Source organism: Esox lucius, chromosome 9, assembly GCF_011004845.1.
Source record: "Esox lucius isolate fEsoLuc1 chromosome 9, fEsoLuc1.pri, whole genome shotgun sequence".
Lineage (NCBI taxonomy): Eukaryota > Metazoa > Chordata > Actinopteri > Esociformes > Esocidae > Esox > Esox lucius.
In genome coordinates this window covers 20354823-20372522 of record NC_047577.1, presented here as the reverse complement: position 1 = coordinate 20372522, position 17700 = coordinate 20354823, and the positions used below count along the sequence as shown (strand labels likewise).

Genomic DNA, 17700 nt, shown 5'->3' with positions numbered 1-17700 from the left:
TCATTATGACGTCACAATGGTGACATATGACTCATTTGCACGTTAATGACTCATTTGCAAGTTATATCAGAGCCGAATGTATTTATAAATTAAGATACGTATAATCAAGCGATTTAAATGAATAGAGTTAACTAATTCAAATACATTTTAAAATTAAATAATATAGGCCTGAATGCTCAAGCACACACATTCGTTCTGTCTGTCTGCTCAGACTACCGTAATTCCCCGTTTATAGCCGCACCATGTATAACCCGCACCAATGGAGGAGGTCTTGCGGTCTGCAGATATACTTTATTGGAGGACCAATTGGCAGCTTAGAGAGAGCCGTGAAAACACCTTTCATCCTATCTATTTTGACGCACATTTCAGCATCACGGACAGAGATCGGAGGTCTAATTATCATTAGTCATTTGTTCAAACTTCACAGAAAAGAAAGAAATGCATTGAATTTCATGCTAATTTCTAGTAGGTAATCAAGGGGTGTTCAAAACAGCAAAACGAAAGTGACAATTGGCACAACATTTGTTGTAGTTTAAAAGTACTGGGGCCCGATCATGCAGGCTGATATCAGTCTTCAATAACATGTTTGAATTCATTCGTTGTCGTAAATAACCCCTATCACATACATAATTTGTACAGGCTGTTGGGCACTTATCTAAAGCAGCTGGGCAAAATGCTTCCATTACCAATTACACACCATCAAGAATCATGGAGGAAAGAACAAGTTCACTCACCAATACTCATCTTCACTGATGGGTTTGATATAAATCAGCGGTCTATTTTATTCTTATAGATAAATAGGCCTGAATGAGTGGATGTTGAGCATGCAGAAGAATGTAATAAAATATGCATAAAATTAACATAAGTGCTCCCTAATGTCCAAGTTGCCTCTAAAAATGTCTATCCTTTCTATGGGATACCCGGTCACAAAGTTCTTAGGTCCAAAAGCATTCGAATTATGCTGTTCAGATTGTATTTGTTTTGAATGTTGGATTTATATGCACTTTGTTTATATACATTAAAAAGTTACACTTTAAACGCAAATGTTTAATAGCATTATTTTTCATAACAAACCAATGTATTTTAAATACATTGTGGTTAAGGTAGTGTATGATTTCCTTTAAGAATTTAATTAGAATTTTTTAACACCATAGTCAAATTATCGCAAACTTTGACTTGAAGAAATACAAAACATATTTTTTTAAAGTGCCATCTGGGAGTCAAATGAGCCCGATCTTTTTGGTGAGCTGAGCTGAGCAGTGCGGCCGTTTCAGCTGTTAATAAGTTGGGCCTTGGTCAATATTATGCAATGGAAGTCTTTTATAAACAAGGTCTTTCTTGTTGGTCCATCATTGTATTGCAACCGCACATGTGAAATAATAGGGGCTTCGCTCACATATACGTTTTTTTAGACACCTAAAAAAGATCTAGTAATTAATTTTAAACACCTGGAAGGCGGCACATATAAGTTGTCAGTAGGCCACGGTTGAGTGATCAACTGTACCACATAGAGGTAACATTAAATTCAGCTGGGTTAAGTAAGCGTGATACTTCTAATTCTTCTAACTTTTTAGTATTAGTTAATGGACATGTCTTTGCTCGTAGATTTAAGGTTTGTAGATAACGGTTTTATGATTGTGCTTTTTGTTACCTTTGGTGTACGTGGTCCGTGGGCAACAGAGATGTCTAACTTTAGCTAACAGGCATGATAGTCAATGTTGACGTTAGCATACAGCCTAGTAAGTAGCCTAGCTAACAAGGGAGAATGTTTGATGTAACGTCAGCTTAACCTGTTAATTAAATGAATAAAAGCACTTTGTGACAACTGATGATGTAAAAAGCTTTATAAATACATTTGATTGATTGACACTTTCATCATGATAACGTGTGTAGCCTGCAGCAAAACTATTACAACCTAACTAGCACAATATTGACTTGGTTAACTTTGATTGAGGTGACATCATAAAGGATTTCTGTGATTGTATTGACTAGCTCAGTAAGGGGAATTTGCAATGCTGTATCCTAGAAGATTACTATATTATGCTGATATTTTTGTAGGTATCTTTTGTGATATAGTGACTCTTTTGGGGTGTCTTATGCCTAGAATTTGCTAAGGAGGTTGTGTGGTTCTTTTAGTTTCTATTCTGAAAGTTTGATAAATTGTGCGTAATGACAAGTATTTAATTGTGCAACAAATGTATTTAGGTTGCCAGACCTCAGACATTTTTGAGCACCCTCTGGCACTGGCCAGGATGAGGAGGCTTTGTGCAATTTAGTTTTATCTTTGTATTTTTTGGAAGCAATAGTTACATTTTTTAATTTGATTATCTTTTTCTCCAAGGAATTCTGGATCACTTTATGAAGTACTTCCCAAATGAGACAGCTCCACAACGATATGACTGGATATGACAACCGTTCACGGCAACTGGGGATCACCTGTCATCCGACCTGGAGGACACGCTGATGGAGCTGTCCAGTGATCGGAACATAAAGGCAGTGTTTGCCACAACGACACTTGCTGAATTCTGCATTTCTGTTGCAGAGGAATACTCATGATTATCCTAACCAAACTTAATATGATCGACTGAACGTGAAGTTTAAGAACCCCTGGTGTATGGGACAATATCTTGGTGCCACTTGCTAACTTGACGAAGACGTCTTCGATTGCAGTTGAACAAAATTGTTTGACTTGGGGTTCCCAGGGAAGGTTTGAAGACCTATGAGCTAGAGTGATTACCCTCACTCTGCATAAACTCAGTTAGATTGTCTTCTTACAAAAACTGAGCAACATTTGAAACTCCCAGAGAAAGTTACCAGCAAAAGGGTTTTTTTTAGGTCAAAATTTACATTCCTATCAGATGTATTTTTTGGATGCTGTCCTTAGATCAAATATCTAGGAATCCAAACAAATATTATTAGAATCACTGTTTTGTAAGTTAAGAATAGAAAATTACTAACGAGTTAAGCTAGCTATTTTAAAAACCTAAAGACTTACATAAACTAGATCAAATGCTAAGTTAATGATAATCAGTTGCATGCTAAGTCAGTGGAAACACATTTGCTTACAAAAAATTAAGGGAACACCTAAATCACACATTGGGTCTCGGTGAGTGAAATATATCAAAAGTTAAAAAAATTACTCTACATTGTGCAATTCGTTGAGAACAAAATGACATAACAATGGTCATTGGAAACCAAAATGACCAACCGATTGAGGGCTGGATTCAAACTCACACCGAAAATCTAAGTAAACAACTGAAATCACAGGATGTTCCAACTTGCTTGAATTTAATCACGGCAACTCATAATGCGACTCAGTAATGTGTATGGCCCCCACAGGCATGCTCCTGATGAGACGGCAGATGGTGTCCTGGGGGATTTCCTCCCAGACCTGGATCAGGGTATCAGTGAGTTCCTGGACAGTCTGTGGCTCGACTTGGTGGCGCCAGATGCATAGACACAAAACGTCCCAGAGGTTTTCAATTGGATTCATGTCTGGGTAACGTGAGGGCCAGTCAATGGCATCAATGCCTTCATCATCCAGGAAGTCACTACACACTCTTGCCATATGAGGCCAGGCATTGTCCTGCACCAGGAGGGACCCAGGGCCCAGTGCACCTGTGTAAGGTCTGGCGATGGGTCTGAGGATTTCATCCTGGTACCTAACAGCAGTCAGGGTACCGTTGGCTAGCACGTGAAGGTCTGTGTGACCCACTAAGTATATGCCTCCCCTGCTGGGTTGATGCCCTTCTACGGCTCTGTCCAGCTCTCCATGTGTAACGGCCTGTCTCCTGGTATCTCCTCCATGCTCTTGAGAGTGTACTGGGACACACAGCAAACCTTTTTGCGGCGGCACAAATTGATGCACCATCCTGGAGGAGCTGGACTACCTGTGCAACATGAATGGGATGCAGGTACTGCCTCATGCTACCTCGTTGGGAATGTTGTCCTTAAACTCATCCATTTTGATTTCATTTTAAAACTTTAGATTTGTTTCCTACCCATTAAATAATTTTCATATATTTGTGATAGATGCTACATATTTGTGAGTAGCAATTGTATGTTTGTGAATTGCTTTTTACAGATCAGTTTCATACATCTGATCTAGATCGTCTGCAATTAGGAATCAAATATTTTCTGTTTCGTGAATCCACTTCACCCTGTGGAGATCTTTTTTTCCCTGTCAGGCCAACCTTAGTTAGTGATGGCCGTTCGAGGCTTCATTACCGTCCTTCTAGCAGCAGGATATTATGCTAGCAGCAGTGGCGCAAAAAGTGGGTATGCGCTATATGCGGCGCATAGGGGCGCCGCACCATGGGGGGCGCCAAAGCGGTGGTTAATAAAAATAAAAAAGTTATAAAGTATATAAAAGTTATGAGTTATTATTTATATATATATATAAAAAGTTATATACATTTTAGAGAACTAACAGGCTAGGCACCGGTGCCCTCATAAGATTCCATCATATCATTTATTTAGACATAGAAGGGTAATATCGTGAGTGGGTGGGGGCGCCGTGAGCGCTGAGTGAGCAGCAGTAACGTTAGTGAATTTGAAAAATGGATTTAAAATTTGACGTCTATGTTTGCAAATACAATATTCATGTTAACAGACTAGCTAGCTTTTGCTAACACTGGGAATGTAGCAGCCAGAATATGTAGCTAGCTTAGAATATGCAAAACCGAGGTTGCTGAGCTGAAAACTGAAAAATATAAGGTAGCATGTACAATAAATGACAAGAATCTGGAAAACGACTATAATATCTCTGGTTTACCGTGGAATCATGCATATATTTGCTACCAAACTTGGAGCCTTGCAAATATAAATGTTGACTGGCAAGTGTTTGCTAACTTAATGCAAAATAATGTTGATGCTGATATCTACATTTAGATTTTGGTTAAACCCTATTGTACCAATGACATGCATGACATATCTCAATTGTATTAAAGTAAAATAACAACTGTTAAATATAAGGTAGCATGCACAATAAATGACTAGAAGCTGGAAAACATTACTTATGCAATAAGGCTGGTTTATCATGGAAACATATATATATATATATATATATATATATATGTATTGTTGTTGTTGTCGAGTTTCTTCGACTGCTTTGGGCCGGGCCTAGTCAAAGTCCAGGGCCAATTTTTTGTCCCAGTCCATCCCTGCCTGAGAGTTTTCCTGACAATGCCTTTGACAGTTGCCTCTGCGGAGAGCTCATTCAGCAAGCTAAAGCTGATAAAGACATACCTTCGTTCCAACATGAGTAATGATCGCTTAACCCAATTAGCAGTCATTTAAATTGAAAACAGTGTGGCACGAACCATTTCATTCAATGCAATGCTAGATAAATGGGCAAGTGAAAAGGCACGCCATGTTACAATTTAGTAGAAACTAAAGAGCGCTTCTGCGCTTTTGAATGTTTGGTAGCAACATTGTTACTATATTGGGCATCGAAAACCGGTGACTGACTAGTTCTAACAGTTTAATCTGTTTATAACTGTTTATTCTGTTTGTAACTTTTCATTATTTGTTAACATTGTTAATAAAATGTATATATTTGTGTACATATACCATATAATTATGGTAGGCTTACAGTGGCTGTCTGATATACTTTTAAAATAAACCTTTATTATTTCAAGCCCATACATGATGATGTCCGCGCCAAAAAAAAATCTGCATAGCCCCCTAACACTGTAGTTGCGCCCCTGGCTAGCAGTGCTAACTCAGATTTTCTTTAAAAAAAATAAAAGCCATAATTGAAATTTATAAGGTAATATAGTTAACAATCTAGTCTGTATATTTTATGTTTAATGTCCGTTCCAATGTTAATGTCCTTTCTTTTTCACAGACTAGATTGTTAACTATATTCCCTTATACATCTCAATTTGTGATAAAATAAAATCTGAGTGCTGCCAGCATAATATCCTGCTGCTATAACGCTAATGAAGCCTAGAATGTCCATCACTACCGTCATCACATAATGCTCGAGCTAGAATAATCTTCCTGTCTGCTCTCGTGCTTTCCTGCAAACTGCGCAGTTGCTGGACAGACTGTCTCGTGCCACAAACTCTGAATAACGTTTAGCTGCTTCAGGCGGCTGGTTACACTTCTGAGCAGCGATGAACACACTCACAGTAAACAATCTGTTTTTGAAGTAATTATGCATGTGTTAAGGTTAACTTGTCAGTTTAGGTTTGTTGTAGCTTCCTAAGGTAGCTAGCAAAGTTAATTATGCCGTTTCTGTAATGACCAGCACGGTACAGGACAGCAAGCATGTATCTGACCACACTGCATGGCAAGGTTATGGAGAAGTGCCGATCATAATGCAGACATCCCAACTCTCCCTGAAGTTCCGGGAGTCTCCAGCGATATAAATGCGTATCCATGACGCCTGCAAATCATGGATTGTAGCCATATTAACTTTTCTCAGTTTCATCCAGTTTTAAGGAGATGAGGTCCTGGTCCACACCTGCGGATTACCTGGTTTGGGGGGCCCGTTGCTGTCCCATTCCTTGTCCACCTGGTCATACTTCTGACCTAGTCTAAAATCAAATAGCCTCTGCATTTAGCCCAGAGAAATGTATTAATTATTCCAATTGGACTCTTAATATCTCACCCGGCACAACCAGAAGAGGACTGGTCACCCCTCTGAGCCTGGGTCCTCTCTAGGTTTCTTCCTAAAATTCGGCCTTCTTAGGGAGTTTTTCCTAGCCACTGAAATTCAACACTACTGTTGTTTGCTCCTTGGGGTTTAAGGCCAGGTGTCTCTGTAAAGCACTTTGTGACAACTACTGTTGTAAAAAGGGCTTTATAAATACATTTGATTGATTGAATGTATCCCTGTAATTGGCACATTGGCTGGTTATGGAACTTATGGATGACCCTTCTGTAGAAAAGTAATTTATTATTATATCCTTTTTTAAATTATCATTCTGTTAGAAGGCCTTGGTATTTTGTATGCTTGAAACATTATGTATACTCATAGACCCTGTGAGCAACTCATGATGTCTCTATCTGTGTTCAGGGGCAGTAATGAATGGAATGTTGGCTGAGTAATGCACCTAGTCTCCATCCATGTGTGGTAGACTAGGCCTTGGCCCTGTCAGAAACCACTAGAAGAAGTCTCCCTTTTGGGGGTACGTCTTAATAACAGCAGTGGGGCTCCTGCTTCTTGTATTTTAGAGGTGAATAGGACTCTATTCCTTATGGGGAGAGCTGAGTTAGCAAAACCACCAATAGTAACATGCCCCTGCTGTCATGTGAGCTTTCACCAAGTTGTCTGGGCAACTGACATTCTATGATTAACTATGTCTCCTGGATCTATGTCTGTGTTCAACCTCACATTCTCTAGGCTACCTCATGACAACAACAGTTCTTTGTATGTACATTTTTGCAAGTGCTGATGTCGTCACCTGTACAGCTAGGAAAGAATATAAGATTTAACCTCAGCAATGTAAAAATCAAAACAACTGTCATGTTTGTCTTGTAGGGATATTTTCATAAAATGTTATTTAAAGAGTAGACAGAACGTCTCATGTGATCACTTGTATATTTAATTGAGTGTTAATTGATAAAACCTTTAACCAGGGCTCATATTATTTTCCCAAACAGTTTAATTGTTAAGAGAGAGTGATGAACTGTGCTCTGGCTCGACTATTGTTCCCATGGTCAGTGCAATGAGTGGTTGTTGTTATCTCATACTGAGGACAGAAGGACCTGTAGCTTGTCCTTGACTCTCTTGGCAAAATCTTGGGAGGATGAGTTAGCCCATAGATAAAGAAATCCTTCCATTTCATAGAATATGCTGAGTCATGATGAGTAGTGACTGGGGGAGTGAATCCCAGAGGGTTGTGAAAAACATTGATGGAAGATTCGAGAAGGATCCATCCAGAAATTAGCATAATGGGAGGACCTAATATCATTGTATAACCATACTGTATAAAATGTTGTGTTTAAGGTTTGGAAGTCGGTTGTTCTGCAGACCAACATGGCTTGGTTGCTCTGCAGATCAGAACACTTTTATGATGTCAATAAAGTCTACTTTTGGATTCGAAGGCTCCTGAGTCTTTGCGTCTTTTTTTGTCTGGAAATCTGAAGTGTTTTCCACAAAGGTCTCTGTACTTGTACTCTTTTTGTCATGATGGTTGTTCCCATTTATACATATATTCGCAATGAGTTCATATCAGTCTGTTTTGAGAGTTGAATGGTTTGCACCGGAACCAGGAGTGACAAAGTCCAATTTATTCAAGCAAAATAACAGTTGATTATGGATGGGACATGTTTTATTGTTATAATATTGTATTGTAACAGATTTAATATATAGAAAACCCCTTCTATATATATCTGTACTCTTTACTCTTACTTGAGTAAGAGTAAAGAGTACAGAATGTAACTAGAAAAGTACTCGTTCCTCTGAAACTTTACTCACTGACGTTACTTGTAACGCGTTACTACCCTCCCCTAATATTAGTTTTAATTACCTATCAATTTTCGTTAATTATAACCCTGTACCTTTTCGTTAAACAAATGGGGGCGCTGTGATACATTTATGTGCTGACATACGATTAATAAAAACAGAAGAAGACAACGCGGAAGTTTAACTGGGAGCTGGTTTGTTTTGCTTGTGAACAGTACAGTACATCTATGAATATCCAATTCCCCGTCGACTGAAGATGTCTAAACTACAGTTGTTGCGTGCATTCTTAAATGAACGTTTAACGGCTGTGGCTGTGGAGATTTTTGGGGCCGTTGAGAAAACGGTAACAGAGTACCAAGAGGAGAACGAACGCCTACGGAGAATGTTACGGATAACACCGGACATAAAACTGCCCAGAATAGGTTCGTATGTAGCTACATTATCTAATATTATTGTGACTCTTCAGCATTACCTGTCGTTTACAGTCAGCAGTTGTTCCCGACTTCGTTCCTCGTGTACAAGACAACACATGTTTGTTGTTGTAGGCTAGTCCTGGAATAACATAACTGAACTATGAAGGCCTGGTGAATAGCTGACAATTTGAAACGTGTATTGTATGGAGTTGGTTATCTGCCAAAGGGTTAAGCTTACGTATTGTTAGGATACATTCGTAAATTGGTCGTAAAAAAGGTCATATGGAAAACATGAACAGTACGCGCGAAACTAGATCTGTGACCGTACAAACTCCCTTTTACCACTTTTCACACGTTACATTTTTACTTTACGTCTCAATTTATTCGTTTACATATCGTTTTTCTTCGTACAAACTTTTGTCAGTAATGTGGCATCTGCAATGGGATGACCCGAACGTAGCTCTTCAAACTGTAAAGCTAGCAACAACAAGTTGGACCGCTAGTCCAGTCTACCATAGCGTTGCCAATTCCGATTTCATGTTCAAAATAAAGGTCCGTAGATGGTTTTAAGACTGCATAACGACATTACACCAGTAGGCTATCATGAGAATCGGAGTCAGGTAAAAATACTTAAAATGACAAGGACATAGTATACCCTTGCTTAGAATATCCTTCTGAGCTGCAAAATATAATAGTGATTTAGGTCAAGATATTCCTTTGAATATTACAGTCTGGCATGTGCTATTTAATAGCTGTGTTCTGTCCATAGTATTTATGATGGCTGTATGTGGCCTGGAACTTCTGTAGTGATTGCATAACATTTTGTTATGGTTATTCAGTATTTTAACAAGTTCTCATTTTACAGCAACATCCCAGGGGGGTGAAAACGAAGACCCTTAAAGCAACGCTGTTTGTGTATTTGGGACCACAACTAGTGTGTAGGCCTACACAATAATATAATGTATATGTTTAAGTTATTTTTATTGCACATGAAACTTGTGCACAAACAAAGAACATTACGCACATGAAAATACCCTCTCCCCATGCATGCATGAAGAAAGAAGAGACTTGAAATCTTTCAGGATAACTATTTCCCGTTTCCCAGTTCCTGTTGTTCACACTGCTTCTGCTTGTAATAGTAGGACTCCTGGAAATTTTTGGTTATGTTTTTTTGGGAGGATGAGATGAAACTGCCAAAACTCCAGATTGTGATGTTGTACTTCAGAATTGTAAAACTAGATTCGTACAAGCAAAAAAAAAATTCCTTCTTCGTAACAGTGTTTTCTGTACCGTCACAGATCTAATTTCAAGCCTACGTTTCATGTTTTACGTATTAATTTTTTACCATCATAACAATTTACGTATATGGATTTTCTTACGATCCTTACAATACATACGCTTAACCTTATGGTAGATATCTCACTCCATGTGCTTGTCAGTTGATACAGAAACTGCTTTGTTAAATAAATTGTAGGATACTATTAGATACTATATAATATTTGCCATTTTGCATTTTGTCTGCTATGAAGCTTACTATGTGAACATCCCTCAAAACATGTGCCATCAGGAAAATTGTAAATTTAGTCAGTTTTGTTCTTAATTATATACCTTTGAGCGCAGAAACCTACACTAAGATCGTACTTTTTACTGAGAAAATCGTCCCAGTTCCATTTCTCCATTGGCTTTCAAACCATTTAAGATTCCTAGTTTTGCTTCCAAATGCCCTAATTTATAGTAATGAAAAAAACATTTTAGGCTATTCTTGGTTAAAAAACATTTCAAGCATTACACATTTTAATATGTAACACTAAATAACGTTATAATGTTGTCATATAAGTATACAGTGCCATCAGAATGTATTCAAACCCCTTTAATTTCTCCAAATTATTTTCTGTAATAGACTTTATAACTGGTCACATTATTTTTGGGGGCATCAATTTACACACCCCATGATGACAAAGCAAAAAACACATTTATATATTTTTTAAACTAATTTCTTGAAAATTAATAGCTGAAAACTCATGTGCCATGACACATTTTTAGTTCAAACGGATCTTGTGTGCTTTGTTCATCCTTCAGATGTCTCTAGAAGTTGATTAGAGTCCATCTGTGGCAAATTCAATTGCTTGGACATGATTTAGAAAGGCACTAAGATGCCTTTGTAAGGTCCCCAACTTCTCAATGCATTTCTGAGCAAAAACCAAGCCATGAAGTCCAAGGAACTCTATGACCTCACTTCTCAGCCGCAGGATCTGGGAGACTGGGAGACAAAATACAGAGAGGTTATTGAAGAAAACCTGGGGCCGTATTCACAAAACACCTTAAGGCTAAAAGTAGCTCTTAATTTGCTGATTTAGGAGAAACTCTTAAAAACAATGGGCAAGTCAGTCCTAATTTTAGGACTCATACATTTTGGGTCTAAGAGCGTTTTAGTGCTTAAACCGGCTCCTTAATCTGTAAAAAGTTAGTAGTCAAGAGGACTCCTAAATTACCAAGACCAAATCACAATAAAATGTTTTGTGAATACGGCCCCTGATCCAGAGCGGACAGGACCTCAGATTATGGCTAAGGTTCATATTTCAGCTTGACAAAGACCCAACAAAGTACACACTCAAAATACAGCTGGATTGGTATTGAGGCAATCCTGTGAAAATGTCCTTAAGTGGCCTAGTCAAAGCCCGGACTTTAACCTCTTTGAACATCTGTGGGGTGACCTGAAGATCGCAGGTCACCAACGCTCCCCATCCAATCTGACAGAACTTGAGGGATGTAAAAAGGAGAATGGAAGAAACTGCCCAAATCCAGGTGTGCACAGCTGGTAGAGGCAGAGCTTAGACTGTGTGTTGATTGCCAAAGGCGCCTGTACAAGCTACTGAGGAAATGGTCTGAATTGTAGGCCTGAATTGTAGGCCTACATGATCTTTCAATAAATTGACACAAATTTCAAAAAACGTGTTTTCTCTTTTTCCTCATGGGGTACTTTGTGTAGAAAAGAATTAATTTTAAATTAAGTTTTAAAACTAAAAATGTAGAGAAAATATAGAGGTCAGTAAACTGTCCGAAAGGCACTGTACATTTTATTTTAGAGAAAAAACAATTTAATTGCACTGTGGATGTATTAAACTGGATAATGGCATTGACATACCATTTTGAATACCTAGTGTCTCTAAGGATTTGCCAATAAAGGTAATGCATATTGGAGTTTAAAGTCTAAGCTAAAGATTGTGCAGCCTTGAATGGGGTTCTCAACTTACTTTGTGACAATCACAGTATATACTTTTTGAAGTGGTTACACACATCAATGCCTTAGCACCTACTATATGCATTTTAATAATATATAGTTAATTTCAGTTTGCTTGAACATATATGTTCTGAGACTGTTCGCTCTGAATTGTTTCCTTAACCTTCTTTGTACCCATTGCTGATTTCAAAAGGTCAAACACCATTTGGCTCTTCATTGGTCTGTTCTTTTCCTTTCACCATTGTTATAGATGACAAAAGTATTTTACATGCGCAATACCTCATTTTTATACCACAATAAAACAGGAAACCATAGACACAACAGTTCCTTAAGACTGAAATACACTTAAAACTGTAGAACGTTAATGCAGATTTAATTACTGTAGGGCTTCAGTGGAACTATTATTTCTTAGCATTATTATTATTTTGTTAGATTTTTTTATTAATACACTAAAGTTATGACAATAGTTTTGACAGAAACATTTGAAAAATTGTCTGAGCAATTTTATAAAAGAACGCATAAAAAATAAGTAATTATCTGTGTTTATTTACAGTTTGTGGCTCATCTTTATCAAGGGTGCCAATCATCAAAAGCATCTCTTTAAAGCCTGTCAATTGAAACGACGGTGCAATCCAAACATATGACATTTAAGTGGCTGGGTGCATGCCAAAGGCTTTTATTTGTTTTAAACAATAATTTGAGTGGAAGGCTGTCCTATTTTCATAGTTAAACGCATCTTGGCATGGTGCTTCTGTGGGCAATCTGGGTGCTGACTATTCCTCAGATTATTTTTAATTTATTTATGGCAAAAAAAACTTCACCTTTTGTGCAATGATGTGTGTAAATTGTATGTAGCTATTGCTCATCAGATGGCTCATCCTGGTGCCAGACAGATCTTATTGAAAGCACAATGTAAACATGTTTCCCCATTTACTAAGCTACGTTTGACAAACAGTTCCATTATTAGAGCACTTTTCACTGTGTGTAGTACACAAGTTCATGACTGTGCGAAAATTGATGCACACTTACAAGCAAACAATTATACTAATAAATGTCACGCTTTGTGTAAAAATGATCCCCTTGAGTGGTTAATGCAAATTTGTGCTCACACATGATTTGATAAATGAGGCCCCTAGACTTTTTTTTCTGGTTACTATAGAATATTCCAGAATCTCATTACCATTTGTGGGCGATTTTAATTTTCATGTGTATTTTGGGGTGGTTGCCCCCGCTGGAAGACAACTTTCAATGGCGCTGGGTTGAACATTGGACCCTTAAAAGACCTGATAAGTATGTTAATTTCACGATACCTTGCACAAGTTAAAAGCTCCAGTACCAGAACCAGTGAAGTAACCCCACAACATTATCACTTCTTCTAAACACTTGACTGTTAGGAGAGTATTCACCCACTGAATGATAATACCGCAAAGAACACTCCAGTATTTAGGCTTTTGTTTTGGTGGTGTTTTTTAAGTTCTGTCAGGCTTTCTTGTGTCACCTTCAGGAGTCTTTCTAAAACCAAATTATGTGTTCAAAGAAAAGAACAAGAATTACCCTGAATTCAACACATGACCGATTGTAACTGTACGGGTAATGTAACCAACACAACGTTTCGGAGCTGTGATTTTGTCCTACAATCTGACAGACATGGATTGAATAACATGTTAATGTCATCTGTAATAGACAGTAATAGAATAACAATAATGTCACAAAAGGTCTGTTTTTGACAGACTGCCTACCTATATTTTAATAGTATAGTTAAGCATCTTATCAGGCATATCTAAAGGAAAGTTAAAGCAGAATTCAGTGGTAAAGAGGTAACATCTGCTCCTTCTCCCCTTCCTTTCAGACTCCCTGCAGTTTTCTCTAGCTGTCTCAGAAGAGGAGGTTCCCCGTGACAAGCGACACTGTGAACAGGAATTGAACCTAGAAACCATACATATTAAAGAGGAACAGGAGGAACCCAGGATCAGTCTGGAGGAAGAGCAGCTTCAATGGTTGGATGCAGATAGTCTGGAGTTCAGATTCCCTCTACCCTGTGTGAAAAGTGAATATAACCAGGACAGCCCAATACAGTCATTAGCTCTTCCCCAAACCCAGGATTTGGAGAGCCGAGAGATTGACTCTAATGCAATGGATCTCACCCCTTTTGTCACTACTTCCCACCTAACGGCTCTGGACATTCCCTGTGACAATCCAGATAAAACCAATGCCTTCAGCAACAGCTCAGCTGTATACAACGACCCGGTAGGACTTGAAGGCTGCTCACTGCTGCGTCCCAGCTTACCAGTGGAAAATAGAAAGCCTCACCTCCGCTGTGAACTGTTGACGCTGACAGCCGACAACAAGGTGCATCTCACCAACAACAGGCCCAGTGAATGTCAGTACTGCATGAAACGCTTCAACTCCACCTGTAAGCTGAAGGCCCATTTCCAACTCTGCCACATGAAGGAACCCTACACCTGCCAGTTTTGTTCCAAGACCTTCCAACTCAAAGGACATCTTTCCAGGCACATGAGGATTCACACAGGTGGGAAAGCATTTAGCTGTGGCGACTGTGGAAAGAGCTTCAGTTTTAAGGACACACTGGACTTGCATATGCTGAGCCACACTGGAGAGAAACCCTTTAGTTGTACTTTTTGCAATAAAAGATTCAGTCAGAAAGCAAACCTATCTAAACATGTGCGAACTCACACAGGAGAGAAACTTTTTGTCTGTGTCGATTGTGGGAAAAACTTCCTTCATAAGAGGGACCTGTGGAGGCATATGCTGACACACACTGGAGAGAAACCATTTAGCTGCGGTGAATGTGGAAAAACCTTCAACCGGAAGGACAACCTGAACCTGCACATGCTGACACACACCGGGGAGAACGTCCACAAAGAAATAAACAAATAATTATTAATGATGATAATAATAATAAAATTAAACAACTGGATTTAGCAAAATGAAAATAAATACAAAAATACATTTTCTGAGACATCTGGTCAGGAGACTAAAAAATAAATACACCTAGGAAAACAAAGCAACAGAGGTCATATATGGGTTCCAGATGAATTGCTAAGCTGTAATATATCCACTGTATGATGAATTTATTGTTGTAAAATGCTTGTAAATAAAGTTTGATTTTACTTGAATTATGTAATTATCAAGGCAGTACAGAGTAAGTATATTAAACCGCTTTTCTTTCCAAAGTCTGTTTTAAATTAAAACAGTGATTCTGGACCCTGCATTGCTTCTATGCCAAAGTCATACATTTTGTTGAAAAAGACAACAATATATTTATCAAATAGCTACTCAGCTAACCACATCGCTCTGTTTTTGCACCACCCATGTATAACACTTTTTCCAAAGAAGTTGGGATGCTGTGTAAAATGCAAATACAAACATTGTAATGATGTGCAAATCACTTAACCCTATATTTAATTGGAAATGGTACAAAGACAACATATCAAATGTTGAAACTGAGAAGTGTTATTTTTGGAGAAATACATGCCCATGTTGAATTTCATGACAGCAACTTGTTTCAAAAATGTTGGGACAGGGGCATGTTAACCACTGTGTTGCATCACCTCTTCTTTTAATGATACTTTGTAAGCATTTGGGATCTGAGGAAACCAATTGCTGAAGTTTTGAAAGTGAAATGTATTTCCATTCTTGCTTTTTAGGATTTCAGATGCTCAAAAGAACGGGGTCTCCTTTGTCGTATTTTTTGTTTCATAGTGTGCCAAATGTTTTCATTGGGTGACAGGTCTGAACTGCAGGCAGGCCAGTTTAACACCCAGACTCTTTTACTATGGAGCAATGCGGTAATATGTGCAGAATGTGGTTTGGCATTTTGTTGCTGGAATAAGCAAGGCCCTCTCTAAAAAATATGTCTGGATGGCAGCATATATGTTCCTCCAAAACCTGTATGTATTGTTCAGGTGCCTTCACAGATGTTAAAGGTGCCTTCACAGATGTGTGAGTCACCCATGCCATGTGCACGAATGCACCCCCATACCATCACGGATGCTGTCTTTTGAACTGTGTGCTGATATCAAGCCAGATGGTCCCTCTCCTCTTTAGTCCGGAGGACGCGGCGTCCATGATTCCCAAAAATTATTTCAGATTTTTATTTGTCCGACCACAGGATAGTTTTCCACTTCACCTCAGTCTATCTTAAATGAGCTTTGGCCCAGAGAAGGCGGCTGCATTTCTGGATCTTGTTTATGTAGGGTTTCTTCTTTGCATGGTTGAGTTTTAACTTACATTTGTGGATGCAACGACGTAATGTTCATAGACAGTGCTTTTCAGATGTGTTCCTGAGTCTATGCAGTGATTTCCACTACAGAATCATGTCTGTTTTCAATGCAGTGCCATTTGAGGGCCCGAAGATCACGGCCATCCAGTATTGGTTTTCGGCCTTGTTCCTTGTATACAGAGATTTCTCCGGTTTCTCTGAATTTTTCAATTATATTATGTACTGTAGATGATGAGATCCCAAAACACTGCGCAGTCTTTCAGAGAGTGGCGAACCCCTCCCCATCCTCACTTCTGACAGTCTCATCCTCTCTGGAATGATCTTTTAATACCCAATCATGTTACCGACCTGTTGCCAATGGACCTAATTAGTTGTGTGATATTCCACCAGGTTTGGTTTTTTGGCATTACACATCTTTTCCCGTCTTGTTGCCTCTGTCCCAACTTTTTTGAAACGGGTTGCTGGTATCAAATTCAAAGTGGGGATGTATTTTTCAAGAAACAATAAAATGTCTCTTTCAACATTTTATATGTTATCTTTGTACTATTTTCTATTGAATACAGGGTTTAAATGACTTGCACATCATTGCATTGTTCTTATTATTAACATGGGTACACTGATACCATACACCCAGATTTCACATTCACGTTCTGCTGTAATTACTACTGCTAATTACAAAATGTACTTACACCTAAATTACACTGTAGCTCTTCACACTGACCCTGTACCAGTACTTTCTATGAATAGCTATGTGATTCCTAAGATAAAAGTGTAGCTTGGCTGCAGTTTTTTTACATTCTGTACAGTGCACTCCAGAATTATTGAAGCCCTTAGTAAAGATTAGCTAAAAAGGCCATGAAAGAAGGTTGTTTTTTATCACCTCTCACACATAATAATAAAATTCGAACCTGTAATTTCAAGATGTTCGATAAGTCCAAGATTATGAAAAACAATTCCATGTTATAATCTTTTTGACTGAACTTTACCAAGAGTAAATAATTATGGAGGACCCTGTATTCCTTATTTTATGTTAACCCATAAAATCTGCTACATCCCCCCCAGGCACAGTCATATCCATATGGTGTGAAATGGATGTGATTTGCTTTCATGGGTGAATGGCCATATGGCAATTCTTGCTAATGCCAGAGGGGCCAGGCAATTTTTATTGGAGTTCCCTGGTCAAATAAATGAACAAATCTATAAATTGTTTCGACAGGCCAGAGGCCCAAGTGAGTAGTGTTTTTTAATTACTTGCAAAAAGTGAAATGAGCATCAAAAAGTGGGACCTGATCTGGCCAGTCAGTTAGGCTACTTCATTATCACTGGAAATGGAAAGGTAGTTCCAGAAAAGCATGAGAGGACACCTCTGGTCACACAAATAAAATAG

General features: G+C 38.4%; 1 protein-coding gene across 1 annotated transcript; it reads left to right on the top strand.

The window, feature by feature from the left end:
- The first annotated feature begins 8568 nt into the window (after positions 1 to 8568).
- On the top strand, positions 8569 to 15417 carry LOC105021582 (zinc finger protein 568-like). Its single transcript, XM_010889356.4, has 2 exons — positions 8569 to 8838; positions 13920 to 15417. Exons 1-2 carry the CDS (start codon positions 8673 to 8675, stop codon positions 14966 to 14968), a joined length of 1215 nt encoding a protein of 404 aa, XP_010887658.2. The 5' UTR covers positions 8569 to 8672; the 3' UTR covers positions 14969 to 15417.
- Positions 15418 to 17700: the final 2283 nt, after the last annotated feature.

Coding starts and splice junctions, on each gene's coding strand:
- LOC105021582 (XM_010889356.4), top strand. CDS start 8,673: ATGTCTAAACTACAGTTGTTGCGTGCATTCTTAAATGAACGTTTAACG. Junction 8,839..13,919: donor CATAAAACTGCCCAGAATAG/GTTCGTATGTAG, acceptor CCTTCCTTTCAG/ACTCCCTGCAGTTTTCTCTA.